The following is a 25,395-nucleotide window of genomic DNA, read 5'->3' as shown; positions in this document are numbered from 1 at the left end:
GAAAAGGAGAGCACCTTATAGCACTAGATTTAGACCAGTTCATTTAGTTTAGTTTAGACTTTAGAGATTGTGTACAAGATAAATTTCTTCAACTATTTCACTCTCTCGATCACAACTCGACACCAGACCTTATCGTAATCAAGTAGTAGTGGACGAAGAATTTTTTTATCTTTGTTATGAAATTGCTGATAAGCGTCTTCCGGGCTTAAAGCACGCCAAAAGTGGACCATTTTACTTTACTTTATAATTTAAGACAATGAATGTTAGGTTCAAGGAAAATTGTATTTTACGCAGTGGAGATAAAGTTCAATGTCATCATCATTGTCAACCCATCGTTAGTTCACTGCCTTTACTGAAAACGGGTCTTCTCTCAGAATGAGAAGGGTTTGGCAATAGTCCACCACGCTGGCCAAGTGCGGATTGGCAGACTTCACACAACTTTAATAACATTATGGAGAACTCTCAGACATGAAGGTTTCCTCACGTGTTTTCCTTCACCGTTAAAGCATATAACTCAGAGTTGTGTGCCCGGGATCGAACCTTAGACCTCCCGACGTCTTAACCACTAGTTAGGCTTTATGCATTTGTTTATTTACATTTTATTTGTTTAAAAAAAAACATTATTTGTTATTATAGCGGCAAATGAGAAATACACGTTCTGTGAAAATTTCAACTCTCTATCTATTACAGTTCATGAGATACAGCCCGCTGACAGACGGACGGACAGCGGAGGTTTTATAGGGTCCCGTTGGCACCCTTCGCGAACCCTATATTACACTGATCGCGAGCAATTTGCTCTTATCCGTTGATGAGTTCCAATCTCTATCTTTGAAGATGTTCATCAGATCTTCATCAAATTTATATGGAACTATCAAAGTCAAAGTCAAAGTCAAATGATTTATTCAAAATAGGTAATAAATTACTCTTATTGATTGTCTGGTATAGTGTTAGATTTGTAAGATAATATAGTGGTGATAATTATAACGCAAACTTAAAACTAAAGCTACGAGGGTTCCAAACGCGCCCAGGTCTGAGAAGAGCCCACAACAAACTCAGCCGGGTATTCTTTTTATTATCACCACTTTACAAAATTATTGAAACTTATTAGAACTATCACAAAGTCGTTAAGCAACTCATTCCCAAGCTTGCTTATCATTTAAATAATCCTTTACATTGTAATAGGATTTTTCAATTAGTTTACGTTTTATGAAAACTTTGAACTTGTTGAGAGACATCTCCAATATGTCTTCTGGAAGCTTATTATAGAAACGTATGGAATTACGAGCAAATGAATTGCTAACTTTACTGAGCCTAGAGGCGGGAATTACAAGTTTATTTTTATTTCTAGTATTTATATTATGACAGTCACTTTTTTTTTTTAAATTATTTATGTTTTTATGTACGTACAGTAAATTTTCAAAAATATATTGATTATGCACTGTCATAATTTTAACTTCCCTAAATTTAGTTCTCAGCGACTCTCGTGGCCCCATACTGTATATGGCTCGAACAGCCCTTTTCTGCAGCACAAAAATAGAATTAATATCAGCAGCATTACCCCATAATAATATACCATATGACATAATGCTGTGAAAGTAACTAAAATATACTAGTCTCGCAGTTTCTATGTCTGTCAACTGGCGAATCTTTTTTACCGCATATGCGGCAGAACTAAGTCTGTTCGATAAGTTATTTATATGAGAGCCCCATTGAAGTTTTGCATCTAACGTTATTCCAAGAAAAATAGCGGTATCCACTAAATCTAATTCCTCATTATTAAGTTGCACAGTGGTTTTCACCTGCTTAACATTTGGTAAAGTGAATTTAATACACTTTGTCTTTTTCCCGTTGAGAAGCAGGTTATTAGCTTCGAACCACTGTACTAACTTGGTGAGAGAATTGTTTACTTCATCAAAAGTTGTTAAGTATCGATTGATTTTAAATAAAAGTGATGTATCATCAGCAAACAAGACTATCCCGTAATTGTCCTTAGCGAGGTAAGGAAGGTCATTGATGTAAATAAGGAACAGAAAAGGTCCTAAGATGGAACCTTGTGGCACCCCCATTTTTACAACGGATCCGGGAGATCGCTTTCCATTCACGTCTACCCTTTGTATTCTATCATTTAGGTAAGAACTCATCAATTCCAATGCTGCACCCCTAATTCCATAATGGTGCAATTTCGCGACCAATGTTTCATGATCAACGCAGTCGAAAGCCTTGGATAAATCACATAAAACGCCAAGCGCATCACGTGATTCCTCCCAGGCTTCAAATATATTTAGTATTAACTCAACACCAGCATCGGTTGTTGAGCGACCCCGTGTAAAACCAAACTGTTTGGTGTGAAATAAATCATTAATGTTGAAAAAATTAAGCAGTTGAGTTAAAATTATTTTTTCAAAGATTTTACTAAAAGTGGGTAGTACAGATATCGGTCTGAAGTTAGTGGGGTCACTAGTACTACCTGATTTAAATAATGGAATTATTTTACTATGTTTCATTAAGTCTGGAAACTCACCACAGTCAACACAATTATTGAATATTAATGCTAACTCGGGTGCAACAATATCAATTAATGATTTCACAACGTTAACGGAAATGCCCCACAGATCATTTGTTTTCTTGTTATTAATTAATTTAAAAGCTTTGATAACGTCAGAGCAACTAACGTGACTGAATTCAAACATTTTATTACATTCAGGCACGTTATCCTCCAATAGTGAGAGAGCGGCGGCTGCTGAAGAGTTCAATGATTTTGTAGTAGAAACAGGAATATCTGTAAAGAAGGTCTCGAAAACGGTTGCAACCTCGGGGTCTGACGTAATCAACTTGTCATGATATTTTAGTTCAAAATTACAAGTTTTATGTGTCACTCTTCCTGTTTCTTCGTTAACTATTTTCCAGGTAGTTTTTACTACATTGGAGCTGTTTTTAATTTTTGCCTGGATATATTTTGACTTGGCTGCAATGCAATCTCTCTTAAACTTTTTGGAAAACAGTTGAACGTACTGCTTGAATTCGTCACCAGTATCATATTGTCGCTCCGCATACAATTCATATAGTTTTTGTCTACTTTTATGTAGTTCTACTGTTGCCCATTCACTAAAAACTTTTGCATCAGTAGTCAAGACCGATTTACTGGTGAATATTGAGTTAAATATAGTATTGAATATATTAAAAAATGTATTATACATTTCATCAGGACTAAACCCATTTGACAAAAATGGAAGGTGTTTTATAAGGCTTAGTCTCATATTCTCAATTCGGTCAGACGTTACTGGTACAAAGGTTATTCTACGTTTAGAATTTTTTTTCTTCAAATTTTCAAACTGGATCAACTGTCCACAATGATCCGAATCCAATTTTCTAATTATGGTTTTAGTAATTGGATTTATATTTGTAAAAATATTGTCTATACATGTGGCGCTAGTTACAGTTATTCTTGTAGGCTCCATAAACATGTTGGATAGGTTGTAGGATTTGAAAAGATTTAATAATTTGCCATTTAAAGGGCTACTTTCCAAAATATTTACATTAAAGTCTCCGCACACAATCAGCTTTTTATTTGATTTTGAGATTTTGAATAAGACTTCATCCATTACCTTTTCAAAAAGATCAAAGTTAGACAAGGGTGGTCTATATACAGACACAACAATGAATTGCTCAAGTTCAACTGAGGATAGTTCTATTGTTCGCTCAACAGACAGGCTCTCTATGTCATTTCGATTCTTGAATTTTAATTGTTTGCTAAGCAAAATTAACGAGCCGCCATGAATCGCATTGGTTCTGGTGAACGAACTACCAACCTGGTGATTACCAAAATTGAATGTATACTCATGATTTTTTAACCAATGCTCAGTTATACATAAAATATCAATATTGAAATTATTCAAAAAAAGTTCTATTTCCAGATCTTTCCCTCTGATACATTGAATGTTTTGGTGCACCAGATTGATAACATTAGATTTTTTGCAACAACTTGCAATTTCTAATTCTTTGCCGGTGAAGCTCTGTATACTTTGATGTACATTTTTCATGTGACAGGGCTCCTCCGTTGTCTTACTGTCTAGTTTAAACAAGCAATAGGGTTCCTAATAGTACTTACACTATTGCTCGAGTCAATAATAGAAAAATTAGTACTAGAAGTACTCGAGTCAATATTATAAATATTTGTACTAGAAGTACTTGAGTCAATATTATAAATATTTGTACTAGAAGTACAGTTTGTATAAGAGTCAAAAGAGTTTGTTACAACACTTGTAACTGAATCATTTAAATTATGTGCTAATAGTGAGGCAATATGCATCTTACATCTCTTCGGCAGATACATACTGTCTCCGGTCAATTTAAACTTATTAGTCAATTTAATACTATTAATGTCAAAATAAAAAATAGCTTCACTATAATGTTTAGTGAGATTATACATTTTCAAATTTAAAGTATGTATTTTATCATTTTGTTGTTTGTTTAATGTACCAGAATAAGGAAAAGCACACAAAACAAATTTACATTTTGTTTTCTCATGTAGGAGCAATAATTTTTGAATGCATTTTACAATCTGTTGTTTTTTGACTTGTAAACTGTCCCCAAACAATAATATAACATTTGTATTATCTCTCGGAAGTATACCCTTTCAAACAAAAAAAGAACTTTCCAAATCGGTTCAGGCGTCTTCGAGTAATCGGGGAACATACATCTATACTTAATATTATAAATGCAAAATTGTGTCTGTCTGTCTGCTAGCTTTTCACGGTCTAACAGTAAAACCGATTTTGATGAAATTTGGTACAAAGTCAGCTTACATCCCGGGGAAGGACGTAGGCTACTTTTTATCCCGGAAAATCAAAAAGTTCCCGCGGGATTTTAAAAACCTAAATCCATGCGAACGAATTCGCGAGCATCATCTAGTAAAAAATAAATATCTAGTAAAAAAATTAAATAAAAACAAAGATTCGGACGAATTCCTCCTTTTTTGAAGTCGGTTAAAAAGAGATAAATATTTTGACAATGGCCATTACTTATGATTATGATAACATATTATAAACGTAGAATATAAACATGAACTTCTGATGTCCATAACACGCGAGATTACAACACGAATTAGAATATTGTGAAACCATATCGCAATCAGCTGCTCGAAGCTTGGACGAGGGAATGTAGTAGAACTTGTTACTATTACTAGTAGATATAAGTAGACGTTAAGTTAAGTTTGCCCTTCTGTTACTTTGTTTAAGTTTTTGAAGATCAATAGTTAAATATTTGTTATGGAAGGCTGCAAAATTGTTATTTTGTCGCGAGAGTTTGTATTGTAATTCCGAGCCTTGGGGCTGACATGTATATAAATATAAAAGCCCCTAAATAAATAAAGAAGAAAAAAAATCCGAGCCAGCGAAGGATTCCGAGGTTATATCCTATAGAATCCTGAGCGTAGCGAGAAATTCAAAGGCTCGAGCGCAAATAAATTTGCAGCCGTGCAAAACACAACTTTTCATCTCACTACAGCGAGGTAAACTAGCGTTTTCCTCGCTGTGTGCTTGCTTGATATAAGAGGCGCATACAGATACCGTGGAAATTTGAATAAAAATTCTCTATATTAAGGCTTCTTCTTCTTGTATTATTTTCAAAAATTCATAATCAAAAATCCGAGTTTAAAATGCACTAAATGCGTTTAACAATAAAGATTCATGAATGTAAAGCGAATTACGCAAGTATTGTTACATTACTGGACGAACAATCGGTCGCATTACAATACACACAATGCTTCGTTCAGCTAATCCGCTCACTCGCTCAATAAATCACTCGTTCAACCGTTGGGTGACCGAACTGTACTCGATTGAATACGGTATTACTATGGTAATTGCCTTGGTAATATTCTATTTTATGTTTTTAAAATTACTAGCATAGTTCGGAGCCAAGCTAATCCATACTAATATTATAAATGCGAATGTGTCTGTCTGTCTGTCTGTCTGTCTGCTAGCTTTTCACGGCTCAACCGTTCAGCCGATTTTGACGTAGCTTGCAACCCGGGGAAGGACATAGGCTACTTTTTATCCCGGAAAATTTAAGAGTTCCCACAGGATTTTTAAAAACCTAAATCCACGCGTACGAAGTCGCGGGCATCAGCTAGTTAATTATATGTAGAAAGTAGGAACACATATTTATTTTTTATTACGAACGGATACCACTCTTTACTTCTTCGGTTCTTCTTGTTCAATGTACATCGCTGAGCTATGTCGGTTACTCTAGCTCTCCTACAGATCTCCACGTGTCTGGTGAGCACATAGAGACACTCCGCACAGAGCTCGACGTGAATGACGTAAGAACACGTATGTCGAGTGGAAATGCCACTAAGCGGATAATTATGTATGTGATAAACATTTTATTCCCACCTATAAAACACGATACCATGCTCATTAACGCAAAACGTACATGGATGTGGCATGTTAAAAAAAACCTTTATAAAAATTACCCTGACAACTAATATTTCCCTTTCCCCTCCAACTAAGCGTTAAGCTTGTGCTAGGAGTAGGTACGACAATAGTGCAACGGGCGGGGTGTGAACCGGTGGCCTTTCGGATTTCAGTCCGATCCTCTAACCGTTGAGCTATTGAGGCTTAGAAATTGTAGTATTAATTGAGAAAGAACTCGCCATGATATTGTCAACTGTGTCGACTATTGTGTCAAAAGGGTTTACCGTACTTAAACCATACTCAGAGTGAACTATAGTGAGTGAGTGAGTGAATTCTACGCACTATCCTTTCGAAATGTTGAATCACTTGATTCTATCTTTGCCGCTAGACTTAGAGCGGTAACTAGTCAAGGCCGAAGCCTCTCACCACACCAGATCAGAGACCCGCTCCTGAAAACGGAATCTAGGACCACGTACTTAAATACGATCACTGCATCATCATCATCAACCGACAGACGTCCACTGCTGGACATAGGTCTCTTGTAGGGACTTCCACACGCCACGGTCTTGCGCCGCCGTCATCCAGTGACTCTTAGTGGGGGATCTTCCAACTCGGTTGGGCAGCGTTCAGGAAGCTTTGAGATGTCTTCTTTTCCAAAATTCCTCAGTGCTTGAAGACCAAAGTCTTGGAACAGTGCGTGTTGCCAGTGATGACATATGGATCCGAGACATGGTCGCTAACCATGATGGGCCTCATAAGAAAGCTCAGAGTTACGATCACTGCGTAGAAAGAATTGCATTGGCAACTGAATACCATATCCGCATTTCGCGCCTCTACGTGTCCACAAAATATGTCTCGGCTGATAATATAGTTGATAATGCTCGGCAGGTAGTGTTCCTAATTAATTGGAGAGGTGCTTGAACTCCAACTAACTAACTGACAAGGGTGTCTTCTAATTCATATTTGCTTACTCGTGTCAACGTTGGGCTGGTAGGAGGCTACGGCTGTGGCTAGTTACCACCCTACCGGCAAAGCCGTACCGCCCAAGCAATCTATAGCGTTCCGCCACATTCCATACCTCTTCCAGGTTAGCCCGCTACCATCTTAGACTGCATCTTCACTTACAATAAGGTGAGATCGCATTCAAGGGCTAGCTTTTATAGGTATAAAATGTAGCCTCAATAGCTCAACGAGTAAAGGAGTGGACTGAAAACCGAAAATGGTTGACGGTTCAAACTCCGCGCCCGTTGCACTATTGTCGTACCTACTCCTAGCACAAGCTTGCCACTTAGTTGGAGAGGAAAGGAGAATATTAATCGTTTAACATGGCTAATATTCTTTTAAAAAAAACCGATAGACATTCACTACTAGACGAAGACTAGATTCACAGTACGTGGCAGAAAGTAATGTACATCGACCTTTAGAAGGAGATAGCAGATCTGTAGAGCGTTATCCCTGTCGTTGAGACCGACAAAATGTCATATAGGTATGAGTGACAGAGACAACGCTCTACAAAGCCGAAATGTCAGTCTAATGGCCGATGTACATTACTTTCGGCCGCGTACTGTTCGTTAGTAAATGCCGTAAGTTAATCATGTAAGTTACTTACTTCAGATGTATTCTAATTCCTCGGCCTTAAAGCAAGTGATGTTTACAAATGATTTAGTATAAAATGGGTACCATTAATTTGTCGATTTTTAATTAAGTGTTTTTTTTTTAATTGCTTAAGACGCACATAACTCCGAAAAGTTAGAGATGCGTGCCCGGGATCGAACTGCCGACCTTCCGGATATGAAGCCAATATCTTAACCATTAGCTATCACTGGTTTTTTTTCTATAAAAAAAGTCAAGTAGTGTTCCTAATTAATTGGAGGCTAAAAGGTTCTTGAACTGTAATAGGGCGGGCCCGCTAATTAATATCTGGCTAGATTTTAGCGGATATTAGGTAGACATTTAGCTGAGCTCTACCGAGGTGTATTTATTCGATTCTGTCACGACATTTTGGCATTAGTACAGTAGGGCGATATGGGCGATTGTCTTAAACCTGCATCAATCATTATTACAATCTCAATTGTTCTGATTGGCTGAATTTGTGCGATTCTTGTTGCAACAATGCATTGTGGCCAATAGTGAGCGGGCATTAACCAATCAGAGATGATTGCGATCGTGACATTGTAGCTGTCAAACAACCGCGGTAGGGCCACTGTTGTTATAAGATCCGACAGCTAAATATACGTAGGTAAGGTAGTACCTATGACAATTTAATTTCACCACTTTGTCGGGGTGATTAATATTTATACCCATGCCAAATTACAGATTTCTGGCACTAATAGTCTCTGAGATTAACCGAGGACGGACGGACATGACGAAACTATAAGGGTTCCTTGTTTACTACGGGACCCTAAAGACCTGAGAAAAGATTCTGCCTACTAAATTTTCTAAAACGCCTTATGACTTTTATCCTGTTTTTATAATGCCAGCCACCAAAGCATATTTAATCTGTACTTCTATTAAAGGATTAGGACCATATTAGGACTATGATTAGGATAGCTTTTGAATTTGATAGCCCTTAGCGATGACAGGTCATGTCAAACACTCCTGTGAACATGACAGCTGTCATATTCAATCAAAGGTCTTTTTGTGTATCGTTCGGGAATACCGTTAGGTTTTTTATAGAGTCATAATCGGGTCGAACTAATTTGTACGCATTGGAATACAAACTTGAATGATGAAGCAAAAGTAATAATCATCATCATCATCATGATCAACCCATCGCCGGCTCACTACTGAGGAAAAAGGGATGTTGTGTTTGTCAAAAATAATATCTTTCTCATCATCAACCAATAGACGTCGACTGCTGGACATAGGTCGCTTGTAGGGACTTCTACACGCCACGGTCTTGCGCCGCCTGGATCCAGCGGCTCCCTGCGACTCGTCTGATGTCGTCCGTCCACCTAGTGGGGGGTCTTCCAACGCTGCGTCTTCCGGTGCGAGGTCGCCATTCCAGCACCTTGGTACCCCAACGTTTATCGGTTGTACGAACTATGTGCCCTGCCCATTGCCACTTCAGCTTCGCAATCCGTTGAGCTATGTCGGTTACTCTAGTTCTCCTACGGATCTCCTCATTCCTGATTTGATCAGTGTCATCATCATCATCTTTCTCAGTGTTTATTAAATTGAGGGTCTTCTCCTGAGTACCACGCGGGGAGGCTCTTTTCATGTCCAAAATTAATATATTCTGTTTTTTATAATTTTTATAGTGTTTCACCTACACTTGAAGGAATTTTCTAAATAATTTTAAATAGGTACACATCAAAAATTGCGAACCGGCAGGAATCGAACCCGCGTCTCCTGGGATCGCGCCCGACGCTCTAAGCTACAGCCCGCTTACTGCCAGTGACGAAGTTTGTGATGTTGTGATATTCTGTTTAGTAAAACTGCAACATTTTTAATCAGGACAGCCCTCACGAATCTCTAAGTGTGGTTAACCTATTTGTACGAAGGTGTATAATACAATATTTGTAGCACAAATCACAGAACGTGTGGGATTTCGTCTCATTTAAAGCAGATAAAAACAATCGCTTGTAGATCCGCCATTAGGTTAATGATATTATGTTTATTCAATTATTATGACATGTGTTAGTATCGCGTAGGCTTCTAACTTGATGTATGGCGAAACTTTATTATTCGGCACCTACTTGAAAAAGTCGAGTTTGTTTGTTTGTTGAGTTTGTTGTGGGCTCTTCTCAGACCTGGGCGCGTTTGGAACCCTCGTAGCTTTAGTTTTAAGTTCGCGTAAAAATTATCACCACTATCTATACCTATTATCATCATCTTACAAAATGCAAACCGACTATCAAAAAGTGTAATTTGTTTACCTAAGTACTTTGAATAAGAGTTTTGACTTTGACTTTGAGAGTAGTCGCGATTTTTTACGGTAGGTACTTATCTAAATATATAAAAGGAAAAGGTGACTGACTGACTGACTGACTGACTGACTGACTGACTGACTGATCTATCAACGCACAGCTCAAACTACTGGACGGATCGGGCTAAAATTTGGCATGCAGATAGCTATTATGACGTAGGCATCCGCTAAGGAAGGATTTTTGAAAATTCAACTCCTAAGGGGGTGAAATAGGGTTTTGAAATTTTGTAGTCCACGCGGACGAAGTCGCGAGCATAAGCTAGTCTATTATATAAAAGGACTGACTGACTGACGGATCTATCAACGCACAGCTCAAACGAATGGACAGATCTGGCTGAAATTCAGCATGCAGATAGCTATTATGACATAGACATCCGCTAAGAAAGGATTTTTGAAATTTCTGAAGTGAAATAGGGGTTTGAAATTTGTCATACTTCGTCCACGCAGACGAAGTCGCGAGCACAAGCTAGTATGTATATAAACTTGCTTATTCTCGCGACTTCGTCAACAAATTTTAACGAATTCTAACGAAGCAAAAATTCACCGACCTACTTTTTTTTATCATATTTTCCTCGCGCAGTCATTGAACAGAAATAGTTATACGCAAAAAACGTAGGATGACTAAGTACCTAGACTATTTCTGAAACCGCTTTACGCTAGATTTTAAATTACCTATCGCAAAACATCGTTGTATCGAGGCCAGCCGGTTTTTGTCATGAAACAACGGAAAAATGTGGCGTTGACCAAAGTTATTATGTAACAGAAAGAACGCGACAGGTCGAGATGGCAATTGAGGTATGAGGCGGGGAACACCCCGCACATCCACACGTCACCCGTGCACGCAGAGACAGCAGATTTGTAGAGCATTGTCTCTGTCGTTGAGACCTGACAAATCTGCTAAAGGTACTGTAAGTATATGCGTACTCTTGAGGTTAACATAATATGTGCTATCCTTACTCTATGCTAGCGTTCTGATTTATAAGTCCCGCAAATTGCTAATGCGCGTGGCCGCCATTTTAGTGACGTCAGCACTGAAGTTTTGAGCTGCTGGTATATTTTTATTTCGGCTATAAACGACGTCATTTCGATGTTAATGAGACATGGTTTCAGCGCAATAGCAATTTGCGGGACTTATATATTATGTAACCTTTGCATGCATTATTAAAAAAAAATACCTGAACAATGTGAGATGCAGGCCAGCACGAAGAGCGCCAAACACATAGACATCCTTGTCAACTCCATCATATATCACTGGTTAGAACCGTTAACTATATACCACTGGTAATAGGTTAAATATAAAAATATTATATTTAGTACTAGGCACTGGCAACACTGTCACTCAAGGCACATCACTAGCTTCCTTATACAGGCACTTGGTTTTCGTTGATCTGTGGAATAAAAAATAATATTAAAACTAGCTTATTTTTTTATTACCTATCGTATTTAAAAAAAATGCGTTCCATTTTTAAAATATGTTCTTTTTATCTGTGCATATTCCACACTCGTGTTCCAATTTTAAAATCAGATTTTATCTATGCGGAAATCATAAACCCATATTTTTTAATCGGTCAATGCATTTCAAAGTGCATGATATTACGAAGATGCAGTCATAGCCTGTTCCTATTTTAGAGCAATAAAACAGATAGGCGGGTCAACTTGTGCGTTGTGCCAGATACGCACGTAGCTAAGATAAGGCACGCCGGGTCGCTAAATATGTATTTACTGCCTCATTGGCCTAACTCTAGTCTAATGGCTAGTTTAAAAGCAGGTTTTTTTTCAAAATGGCCGCCATGTAAATAAAAAAAATTAAAAATAAAAATTAAAAGATTTATTTATTTATTTTAAACTTGTTTAAAATACTTGTCACGTCCCAAAATCGGTGTTGAGACACATTTTGGATGTTCAAAGAATCAAGTTTTACAATCAAAAACGAAATTTTTTAATATTAAAAAAAATGAAGATTGAAAGATGAGATTTCGGCTTTGTAGAGCGTTGTCTCTGTCACACATATGTGACGTTTTGTCGGTCTCATCGACAGAGACAATGCTCTACAAAACCACTATCTCTTTCTAAAGGTCGATTGTATACATTATTTTCTGCCACTCCTAAAACTTTAAAAAAAAATAGAGATAGCGTGCAAACGAGCAGGCGGGTCACCTGATGTTAAGTGAATACCGCCGCCCATGAACATTTGTAGCACCAGAGGAACTGCCGAAGCGTTTTCGGCCTTTCACCCTTTCAGGAATTAGTTGGTCCGCCCCTTGAATAACCCCATGTTGTAATCTTGTGGGAGCACCGCCGATGGGAGTTGATTTCACTGTTTGTATCTGCGTGGGAACTAAAGAGGGCTCTGGCACTGACGGTCGAACTGCACCAGACGCACAGGTGGTGAGGGTGAAATTGTTTGCGGTGGCGCGCGGTGCGGTTGTAGAAAGAGGAGGTACAGCGTATCTGTATCGAATCCCAGCCTTTCCGACTATGAGGCCGACGCTCGGCTATTAACACATGATTAATTCTACATATTTTAAACAAACGTATATACATCATCGTTTACATTAAGAAAGACAAATCGACTATCATCAACATCCAATACAAATAAAGCGATGTTTTCTCAATACATACATCGTTACACAGATCAAAGACACGGAAGGAACCGCCTGCGATAATAAATATACGGTTATTTTTGTACCACCATCCCCCCTTTATAAGTACAGATATCCGTTCCGTTCCGAACCATAGATAGGCTTAGATCTCCGACCTCGAGTAAGCGATGGGCGATTTATTCAATTCTTGAATCGTTCTTGAAGTTAACCGCAAGACGCGTCACAATAGCATTTTAGGCGACAGAGGGGCGCGCGACGCGAGGAAGCGGACCACACTAGCCATGCGTTCACCATCTGCATTAGTGTGAGTGCTACATCCGTACGGAGTACACGAGCGCGTGGAACGATATCTGCGGGAGCTTGCACTCGCACGACAGACAACAAAGTGATCCTATAAGGGCTTTTTTTTTCATTTTGAGGTACGGAACCCTAAAAAACATGATTGCTATATTATATTTTGTTGGTTCGTTGGTCGCGATGTACTAAGTGCTATTTGTATAAGAAATTCACATAAACTCAAGGATCTTTGCTCTTCCAAAGTTACAAGGTGGGTCGCGATTAATATCACACTTATTCATTGCTAAAAGATAAACCATAGTTTTTAGGGTTCCGTACCTCAAAAGGAAAAACGGAACCCTTAAGGTTCGTACGCACCTGAGCGGCGCGGCGCGGCGCTTCAGTCCGGCTGCAGAACGCTTCACCTCAGGCCGCTCGACGGTGCCTACCGCACTACAACTTCAGTACGCGGCAGCTCGCGTCACTTGCGCGTCACTTCTACACCCGTTCGCGTACGAGCAACAACGTCGCAAGATGAGCGACAGTGAAGAGGATTTGATTATTATTTCTTTGTTGTGCAGAAGAAGAACGAATTATCGAAGAGAAAAAACCGGCCAAGTGCGAGTCAGGCTCGCGCAATGAGGGTTCCGTACTACAGTCGTATGATTTCGATAATTCAAAAACTATGATGCATAAAAATAAATAAAAATCTGTTTTAGAATGTACAGGTGAAGACCTTTCATATGATACCCCACTTGGTATAGTCACTCACTTCGAAAGTTGAAAATACTAATCTAAAATATTAGTTCATGACCACAATTTAATTTTTTTTGTGTGATCTAACCCTAAATTCACGGTTTTCAGATTTTTCCCCAAATGTCAGCTATAAGATCTACCTACCTGCCAAATTTCATGATTCTAGGTCAACGGGAAGTACCTACCCTGTAGGTTTCTTGACAGACAGACGGACAGACAGACAGACAGACAGACAGACAGACAGACAGACAGACAGACAACAAAGTGATCCTATAAGAGTTCCGTTTTTCCTTTTGAGGTACGGAACCCTAAAAAAGAAGAAGAAATGGATTGCTGACATACCAAAGTCACGCCATCAAGAAGGATATCACATTTTGTTTCCTCGCCTTCTTAATGACTCTGTACCATTTCACATTTACTTCAGAATGTCAAAGACAAAATTCTTTATGCGATTGCCTAATAGTTTTTGTGGAAATTACATTAGAAACAATAGGTATACCACACAGGTCGGTAATATAATCCTACAAGAAACCTATGTCCAGCAGTGGACATATCTATCGGTTGATGATGATGATGATGATGATAGTTTTTATGGAAATTATAAAAAAATATTTATGCATATCCATACTTATATTATTATCAACGCAAAAGTGTATTTGTCTGTCTATCTACTAGCTTTTCACGGCTCAACAGCTTAACCGAATTTGATGAAATTTGGTACAAAGTTGAATTACATCCCGGGGAAGGACAGGCTACTTTTTATCCTGGAAAATGAAAGAATTTCCACGGGATTGTTAAAGGCCCATTTATATGAAGTTTGGACCAGAGGTAGCTTGCATTCCGGGAATTGACAGAGGTAGGCAACTTTTTATCCCGGAAAATCAAAGAGTTCACACGGGATTAAAAATCTAAAAAAAAATGCAACTAGATGATGCCTGCGACTTCGTCCGCGTGGATTTAGATTTTTCTATAGGTGAGCACATTTCCGGGAATTACCTACTCGTACCTATATACCTGAGATAGATTATACCCTGTAGGATAAAAGTAGCCTATGTGTGCCTACACATAGGCTAGTTTTATCCCGAAAATCAAAAAGGTTCCACGGGATTTTTAAAAAACCTATATCTACGCGAACGAAGTTGCGGGCATCAGCTAGTCCCTTAGGTTCTGTGGAAATTACATTAGAAAAAGCATTTTCGCAAAATGTCTTTGTTTTATGTGCAATAGAATATATAAAATAGGCAGGTAAACACAGGTACATATTATATCTAAATACCTATATAAAAGAAAAAGGTGACTGACTGACTGATCTATCAACGCACAGCTCAAACTACTTGACGGATCGGGCTGAAATTTGGCATGCTGGCTAGCTAACTAGCTAATATGACGTAGACAACCGCTAAAAAGGGATTTATGAAAATTCAACCCCTAAGGGGGTAAAATAGGGGTTAGAGATTTGTGTAGTCCACGCGGACGACGTCGCGGGCATAAGCTAGTATAATATAAACACAAGTACAACAATAGGTAGGCATATTTCCGAAACTATTAATTCTACCTAGATGAAGTAGGTAGGTATAATATGTACCTACATAATATATTATAGTTATTTAATCAGGATTATTTTTACCATTGATGTTTTCTCATAACGCTCGGAGAGACATTTATACATTTAGACACTGGGAAGGGGGGAAGCCGACATCCTAGGGGTTGGGACCTTTGAGGATATACTTCTAAGAGCATGAGGAACACGTCATGTGTCAAAAATTAAACCTACGTTATTTATTTTGAGGTCTATCTTGCCGATTCTTGCCTGTACTTTAAATACCTAACAAGATGCGCGTGTATCTTATTCGAGCGACGTACGCATACTGAAGCGCCGCGCCGCGCCGCTGGGTATGTCGCACTAGCGTCACTGCACTGCGCGTCGCTTCGGTGCGCTTCAAAATATTCTCTCCAGCCGTGCCGCGCGGCAACGCGCGGTGAAGCGCCGCGCCGCGCGGCTCTAGTGCGATATGCGCCATACAAAATGATAGAAATGATATTTTGAAGCTCTGTGCCGCGACGTGAAGCTCACTGAAGCGCCGCGCCGCGCCGCTCAGATGCGTACGAACCTTTATAGGATCACTTTGTTGTCTGTCTGTCGGTCTGTCGAGAAACCTACAGGCTACTTCCCGTTGACCTAGAATCATGAAATTTAGTAGATAGGTATAGGTATAGATCTTATAGCAGACATTCGGGGAAAAATCTGAAAACCGTGAATTTGTGGTTACATACCACAAAAAAATTCAATTGTGGTCATGAATTAATAATTAATATTTTCAATTTATAAGTAAGATATCAAGTGGGCATATGAAAGTACGGAACTGTAGTACGGAACCCTCGTTGTGCGAGCCTGACTCACACTTGGCCGGTTATTTTTTATATTTTATATACTTATATTTTCCTTTTATATTTACATTTATTTTTACTGCTATTTTTTAGATTTTGTTCTTTTTTATGTTACTGTTTTGGTTTAGTTTGTTCTTTTTAACCGACTTCAAAAAAAGGAGGAGGTTCTCAATTCGTCGGAATCTTTTTTTATGTCACTGTTATGGTTTAGTTTATACAAAGTTTTATTGATCAATGCAGAGATAACGCAACGGGCGCGGTGCGTTTTTATTAATCAATATATGGCGCAAACTGAAAACCAGCGCCGAGCATTGTGAGCAGTGCTCGGCTATGCTGAGTTTGCGACCTTTTGTTTATTGTTAGTTTTTAGTTTAGATAGTATATTAGATATAACATTGTACATACTAGTTACTAGCAATAATGTAAACAATAAAGCATATTTATTATTTATTATTATTATTATTATTATTTCTTATACCTATCTACATAAATGTTTATCCATACTAATCTATATATAGAAGGAAAAGCTGACTAACTGACTGATCTATCAACGCGCAGCTCAAACTATTGGACGGATCGGACTGAAAGCCATGCAGATACATAGCTAGTATGACGTAGGCATCCGCTAAGAAAGAGTTTTTGAAAATTCAACCCCTAAGGGGGTAAAATAGGGGTTTGAAAGTGCAGTCCACGCGGACGAAGCCGCGGGCATAAGCTAGTAATTCAAATAAATATATTGAAAGGTGTTTCAAAACAAACTCAAGAAGCAGTAAATAAAATAAAACGAAGTTCTTATCACTAAAAATTACCTAATTAGTTAAATGTATTGCTCCCAAACATTGACATTAAATCAAACAAAGATAAACAGTTCATTACTATAACTTTCCCAAAATAAGAACCCGTATTTGTTGTCACTTTGTTGTCTGTCTGTCCGTCTGTCCTTCGTATCTATCAAGAAAACTTATAGTGGATAAACGTCCGTGCTTATGGGTCTTATTTTTTTTTTCGGTGATGTAACCACAAATTCACGGTTTTCGGATTTATTCCTTTACTTGTGCTGCTATAAGACCTACCTACATAGCAAATTTCATGTTTCTAGGTCAACGGGAAGTACCCTACAGGTTTTCTTTACAGACAGACAATAAAGTGATCCTATAAGTGTTCCTTTTTTCCTTTTTCCCCTAAAAACATGCCAAAGAGCAAGTACCGAACGAACGGCCTCCCGCGTTTCGGTCCATATACACGCAAGGTTGGTAGGGCCATGAGAGGATCTTTGGGTGTAGTATATCGACGCTCCCGAAACTCAAAACACGCATAGAAAGAAATGTCGTGTTTGTATCGTTTTAATTTAGTGTGTCGTTGTGAAATAGTGGGCAGAGGCCAGTGGGGCTTTCTCGTTGTGATAGCGATAGCGGCACGAGATTTATTATATTTGGTTTATCTGTACTTCATGCCCGTAATTGATATAACAAGGTGGACTCTTTGTCTATATGTGTACTATGCAGGGTTGGCATTTGTAAAACCTAACAACTCGGACCAGCGTTACAGTTCACGACATTTAGGGAACTTCTAACAAAAGTGGAGGCTTCGACGTCAGTCATCATCCTCATCAACCGGTAGACGTCCACCTAGTGAGGGTCTTCCACATAGAGTAAAGTAATACACTGGAAATAGAGAGCCTTCTCATAAGATTTTACTGTCACCCAAATTCCTAATGCAAACCTAGCACCATCTATTAGTTGGTCACCTACAACTGTAACTGTATGCATACCTATAGGTATCTACATACATATATACCTACTATACCTATAAATAAATAGGTGGTACCTACTACGTGCATTATATAGGTAAACCAAAACCACAATAGACCTTTGACTTTACAGTGTTTTATTGAGTTTCAAAACAAGTATTAATTTAACAATAATACTTAATTTATTAGTGAATTTAAAACAATAAAACACTGAAAAGTCAAAGATCCATGTGATTTTGGTTTATCTATTTAATGCACACAGTGTAACAGGACCACCTTTTTATTGGCACCTTAATTATTATAGGTTCATTGGAATAACAACACTGATTGTGATTTACTTTTTATTTTTATTATGTCTCACAGATCACTAAATGTTAATTTCACGAGAAGACGAAGAAGAAACCACTCGACTCGACGTACTAGTAACGGAATTTACCTTTCGCCAAAACAGAAAAAACAAAACACCATGCCGATTCAAAACACAAATGGCAGCCATTTGCAATCTCTGACCATAGAGTAAAGTAAATCAAGCAATAATTTAGTTCAGGTGACCAACTAATAGACGGCGCTAATAAAAACTACAATAGGTGATAATAAGCGACTTTCCGGCCCCTGGTCTTCCAACGCTGCGCCTCAGTCTACGTCAGTGGCTAGCGCCAAATGTTAGTAGGTACAGTTGTACTTGTAACTTTACTTGTGGTTACGTCGTATACAAGGGCATTGTGTGCGTGCGTGCATGTCGGACGGCGGACCAATCAGTCGCGAGCTTGGACGATCTAACCTATGGACTTGTAACGCGCCTAATATTACGAATAAAAATTTCTGTCACTTTTGGTGCGGGACGAGGAAACACTACATAGACAACTTGACACACTGACTCAACAAAGTTTTGTGTCATTATTAACACACACATATCTAAATCTTCAACACTACTACATTTTACGCACACTAATAAGTTATATACATCAACATACAAAGACATTACGAGTGTAAGACAGTCAAATTGATTTGCGATGCTACCGTATCGATATTTTAAAATATATCGATAGTTTTTCAGAAACAAAAGTAGAAGTAAGAATTTATTACTCGTATTTAATTACTTAAAACCAGTGTTTGGTCAGCGTAGCGTATTCTTGCATACATTCACCTCACTTAATAGGTAATTATCCCAAAAACTAATAATGCAACGTAAAAATAAGAAAAATATTTATTTAAAAAATATGCACATACTTTTTTACTTATTTTATATCATTTTTAATCTTTTGTATTTTTTTATATAACGAAATTTTCATTTAAAATTTCGATAGTGAAAATGTGCTTATTAATGACTTATATTATTATATAATACAAAATAAACCTGACCGCGCAAAAACCTACCAAACATAATTAGTAGGTATATCAATCAATAAAATGTTTTTTTCTTTCCAATCAATCATTTATTTATTGCACATTGGGTTTACATGGTAATTCCAATATGGTGTACTCTTTGTCCAAAAAAATTAAATGTAAGTTATTAAATATTACACGTATTGCCCTTACAAATTAGCAATGCAAAAATTTTCTCAATACCTGCCGCTTTTACCCCACAGCAAAATTCCATAAGACATATAATATGATACTATGAAAATAAATTAGTAAACACACACGGTGGCCTCTTCTATTTTTAACACGTCATTATTTACCATTAGGTTAATGTTATGTATATTCTTGGCGATTCTCTCTGTAAAAATATCGAAATCTGTAAAAATAAAACGATTATGATAAATTATTACCTAATCCTCATCCTTGAGAAAGGTACACCTTTTAGCTACAAATTACCCAGTTCAGAGACACCCTACCCCGTTTCTCGCCTATCACTAAAATTGCGTTGCTTTAATATTTTTTTAAATGTATTAAGTACGTGAAATCACAGAAATCGACCAGTTTTATTACAAGTATAGGTAGCGAAAAAATTGTGGTAATTAATAATAACTATTCTTTACTTGACTTGAAGACGGTAATTTAGTCGTTAATAATAAAGAAAATGTTTTCATCGATATCGATAATCGAACCGCAATCACTATCACATGATTCTTAAAAATCGAACCTTATGTCCTATGCAATTAAATCTAATATTGAAAAATTTGGTAAAAATAACACAATAGTCTCGTGGGGAGTGCGGTATACTATAGACGGAGAGCCAGGGCCCAAAATACTGTTTGAATTTACTAAGGCTAATTTTTTTATAGTTCATTAGAATGGTTGCGTACACAAACATACTGCGGTCAGTCAAGTGAACCTGAGAACAGTGACTCAGGTGCGCTATCAAAGGTGTCGTACCTGCGAGGTAATAAAATGAATTTACTAAGGCTGAAAATTGTTATATAACTTGTATATTGCATATAAATAAAAGTTGTAATGGTTAGTCAGCAGAATATGGGGACAGAGCTGGTCAGTATGCGCAAAAAATTAGCCTTAGTAAATTCAAACAGTTTTTTGGGCGCTGGCTCTCCGTCTTTAGTATACCGCACTTCCCACGAGACTAGTGTTATTTTACTACTACGTAATTTCATGCTGTTCACGCGTATTCAAATTTTAACCTAATTTGTATATAACGAGGGTTGCAATTGTTTAGAAAAAACAAAATATAGTCTCGTGAGAAGTGTGACTCGTTTCTACCGAATTATTACGTACTCAATTACTGAATCGGTAAAGTTCTCGATTGTTATTTTATTATAATAATTTATGTAATTTAATTTATAGAAAGCGTTTATTACACCAAAAATACTTACTTATGAAATGAAATTCCATCTTTTTGTAAATTTGATGTGTTTGATTTGTTCTTGCACTCACTAACGGCACAAACAGGCATTTTTCACCCAGCGTGTAAGACGTCGTCACACATCGAAAACGATTCTGACAATGACAAAATCGATTCCGCAAACAGTGTTTATAAACGCAGTGGATTAAAAATCCATTACTATTGACAGAGGGGAATAATCATGCGAGGCGCGTCCTTAGGTTAGATCGTCCAAGGTCGCGAGCAAGCGCTCGCAAACGCACACATTTACTGTACCGTACTTATACCGATACAACTTAACACGAGCATAAGCCACTCGCCCTCGTGAAATGCAAGAACTATAGGTACATTTGACGCAGGTAGCCCAAAATAAGTGTATGAATTTGTTAGTGATTCTCTCAAATTGTTACAGTTTTAGGTTTAACTATGTAGTTTGATTTTAATTTAATTTGTAATGATTATTATTATTATTTTTTGTAATCTCTAGCAATTAGTTATATTTAGACTTTATTCAATTATGTGTCAAGTTTCATTACTCCAGGGATGGGCGATAGAATTGCGACGCAGTGTTTCACTAATGCAGTTCTATCGATTGTGTTGTTTCTGTTTACACATATTATTTTAATGATTATTATTTATTATAGTGGTTTTGTAAATTAATTGATTGTGTACCAAGTGATCAATAAAAAAAAAAAAAAGAAAAAAAAAAAAAAAATGATGGGACTGGCATATACGTCACCTGTAAAAAATTCCCTATAGATTTTACGTCACTATAGCCTAATATTTTGATATCGTTTGAAAGCATCAAACCGAGAGTTCCCTCACTCTGCCCATGCCCAGCAGTGGACGTGTATCGGTTAATGATGATGATGAATTTGGTGTATCTTAGCAACCCGAGGTCAGTGGGACTTTCTAGTTCTGATAGCGATAAGCGCTCTGCGACGTAAGATTTATTATTTTCCGTTTATCTGTACTTCATGCCCCGTAATTGATACAACAAGGTGAACTCTTTGTCTATACTGTTATAATGTGACCTAATTGATTAAGTAGGTACCATATTTTTTATAATTTTTATAGTGTTTTTACCTACACTTCAAAGAAATTTCTAAATATTTTTAAATACACATCAAAAATTGTGGACTGGCAGAAGTCAAACCCGCGTCTTCTAAATATTATAAAAATTAAAGATATTCTTTAGTGAATTGCGAGAGCCAAAACACGATTGGTGCAATTTGGACCGATACAAAAAATTGCGAAGTTTTCCCAAAATACGCATTTTTTACACGACCATTAGGAGAAAACCCAGTTTTATTCGATTGATATAAAACCAATTTCTATAAAATTTCGTATTTACGTTCAACGTTAGGGTGAAATCTATAGAGCGCTATGACTTAGCTTAGATTTAAGACCGAGATAAAACGAGACAGAGCTATATCTCTCACATAAATCTGTCTCGTTTTAACTCAATCTTAAGTCTGAGCAAAGTCAAAGCGCGCTCTATAGATCTTGCCAACCGAACTGCGGTGGGTTTGCCTATTTAGTATGCCCTTTCTAAGTCCTATAAACACTTCAGTGAAGTATGTACCTAGATATCTAGAATATGGAGTATAAAATCGATACCTTATCGAGTATTGCGTCGATGTTAATATGACTTGTACAGTACACTCGGCTACATGGAGCTGCATTTTTATATTTTACTAAGCTTATTCTCGCGACTTTGTCCGCGTAGACTACACAAATTCCAAACGTCTATTTTACCCCCTTCATTATTATCATGATCAACTCATCCCCGGCTCACTACAAAGCACGGGTCTCCTCTCAGAGAGGAGGGCTTTAGCTATAGTCTACCACACTGGCTAAGTGCGGATTGGTAGACTTCACACACCTTTGAGAACATTATGGAGAACTCTCAGGCATGCAGGTTTCCTCACGATGTTTTCCTTCACCGGTAAAGCAAGTGATATTTAATAATTACTTTACCCAGAAAAGTTAGAGATGCGTGCCCGGGATCGAACCCCCGACCTCCGATTGGAAGGCGGACGTCCTGACTACTAGGCTACCACAGCATACGACAGCTTGGGAGATTAGGTGGAAATTTTTACAGTGTGTAAAATTGACGCTATAACAACAAATAATAAAAAATTCAAAATGGCCGCCATGCAAATTTAAAAAAACTACATAGGGATGGTACGATGGTACGGGACACTTCGTGTGCGAATCCGACTCGCACTTGACTGGTTTTTGAATTTCGTTTTCAGAGTCGGTTAAAAATCAGTAGTTTACTGTACACCGATAACTCTGTAAGTACTTAATTACCTTGACATAGCTCAAGTATACTTCATATCAATTCATATATTCTGCTACATATATAGACTTTTACATAATAAGGTTAACTTGTAACATGTAACAACTCGAGTAGTTCGTCTATTTATGTCTGATCTCCATAACTTATTCATATTCTACAGCCTCGATAGCGCAACGGTTAAAGGAGCGGACTGAAATCCGAAAGGTCGCCGGTTCAAACCCCACCCGTTGCACAATTACAAAAACACCCGGACTCGTAAAATTCATTTTCAATCGATTGTTATCGATAAAAACTTGTACACTTATCGATATATAGATAAAAACTCGTTAACTCGTTTGTTGGGAGCTTCCTTGTGACATTAAAACAAGGTTAAGGCATTTTGTTTAAAGAAAGTTGAGATGGCTCATTCATTTTTTAACACATTTAAACTGCTTTTACCGGTTCTACCTGGTTGTCGTAGAGTTAGCAGAAAAAATTCAATAAATTATATGTGCAAGCTACTAAAAGAGCTGTGATATTCGGGAGATTGTGGGTTCAATCCCGGGCACGCACGTTTAACATTTCGAAGTTACGTGCGTTTAATGCAATTAATTTGTGTAGTCCACGTGAAGTCGCAGGCATAAGCTAGTTTGTGACAAATAACAATGTTGCTAAGTAACTTATCAACAAATTACAAATAGATTAATGAGTAATTTTGGCAGTTAGATGCTTTTGGTATACCTACTATACGTACTTAATAAAAAAAAATTAAGATTGTTTTTTTCCTATCGCTACCAATCTTACGCGTGCGGCGAATCAACAAAAAACTTGACCTACAGCACCGAAATATAATAATTTATTTTTATAGAGAGAGAGCCAGCGCGTGCCAGACCTTCGTTATTTTATAAAAGCTGAAAGGTTCCTCTGCGTATTGTCTCCTACACAGAGAGGAACGTTTGTTTGGATCATGGTGACTTTGGGAGATAACAAGTAATAAGTTTGAGAGCCTCAATAGCTCAACAGGGAAAGGAGTGGACTGAAAAACCGAAAGGTCGACGGTTCAAACCCCGCCCGTTGCACTATTGTCGTACCTACTCCTAGCACAAGCTTGATGCTTAGTTGGAGAGGAAAGGGGAATGTTAGTCATTTAACATGGCTAATATTCTTTAAAAAAAAAAGGTGTAAAAATCTTACGTCTATTAGTACCTATTAGAAATCCTGTCATGCATTGCCAGACACTTAGTGTCGTGGCAGGGGGTTGATATGATACTACTAAGTGTCTGGCAATGCATGAAGAATGCATATTCTGAAGAAACCATTAAAAAATTAGACTTTATACTTTGAAGTAAGATTTTTTACACCTTTATTACATAATTATTATCTCCCAAAGCTCCATGATCCAAACAAACGTTTCTCTCTGTGTTGGGGACAATACGGGGACAAGACAACATTTAAGTTTTCAGCTTTTATAAAATAATGAAGGTCTGGCACGCGCTGGCTCTTAGTCCATTATAAATATTAACATAAATAAAGTCTACGAGGAGTTGTGTCATCGGAAAAAAATTCCGTGTCAATTTTTTTATAGATTACCTACAAAGAATGATTGAAAAGACTTGAATCAAGGTCACGCAAGTATACAGGTTTGGTTCCCGGTAGATTCAGTTTTTTTTATCTCTTCATCATTGCACCTGACTGTAATGATAATGCAGGTGATGCATTTTTTTTAATTCAGATACAAGTTAGACCTTGACTGCAATCTCACCTGGTGGTAAGTGATTATGCAGTCTAAGATGGATGCGGGCTAACCTGGTATGGCAGTTTTTTATTAAACCCACAGTACACCGCTTTAGTTTTCATCGTACTGGAACGCTAAATCGCTTGGCGGCATGGCTTTGCTGGTGACTACTGACAAGCCACGGCTGACGCCTCCCACCAGACCAGACCAGAGATTTAGAAATTATAAAATACCAAACCTATGCCAGGAATCGAACCCGGGACCTCCCACTAATAACACCACAGCGCTTACCACTGCGCTATGGAGCTCGTCCTAAAGTCAGTTGTATAATGTATATTATATACATATATACATACAGCAGCGTGGACATTATAAACCGCAGGTGCGCAGTGGTGATCGCTTTCGTCTTATTTAACGTGCTAGGTCCTTGATTCGAATTCTGGATTTTTTTGGATTTTTTAATTTATAGTTTCCAAATAGGCT

The 25,395-nt window shown here is 37.7% G+C and overlaps 1 protein-coding gene across 2 annotated transcripts in view; it reads right to left on the bottom strand.

The window, feature by feature from the left end:
* LOC117993827 (protein amalgam-like) overlaps positions 1–25,395 on the bottom strand; it is a 200,907-nt gene that overhangs the window by 167,803 nt on the left and 7,709 nt on the right. For both annotated transcript variants that reach the window (XM_069507209.1, XM_034981696.2), the window contains exon 2: positions 11,517–11,729. In XM_069507209.1, the coding sequence (XP_069363310.1) occupies positions 11,517–11,586 (70 nt within the window). In that variant the 5' untranslated portion in view covers positions 11,587–11,729. The remainder of the gene's footprint in view (positions 1–11,516; positions 11,730–25,395) is intronic.

Source organism: Maniola hyperantus, chromosome 25, assembly GCF_902806685.2.
Source record: "Maniola hyperantus chromosome 25, iAphHyp1.2, whole genome shotgun sequence".
Lineage (NCBI taxonomy): Eukaryota > Metazoa > Arthropoda > Insecta > Lepidoptera > Nymphalidae > Maniola > Maniola hyperantus.
Note: the sequence above shows the minus strand (reverse complement) of the source record. Positions and strands in the feature narration are given on the sequence as shown.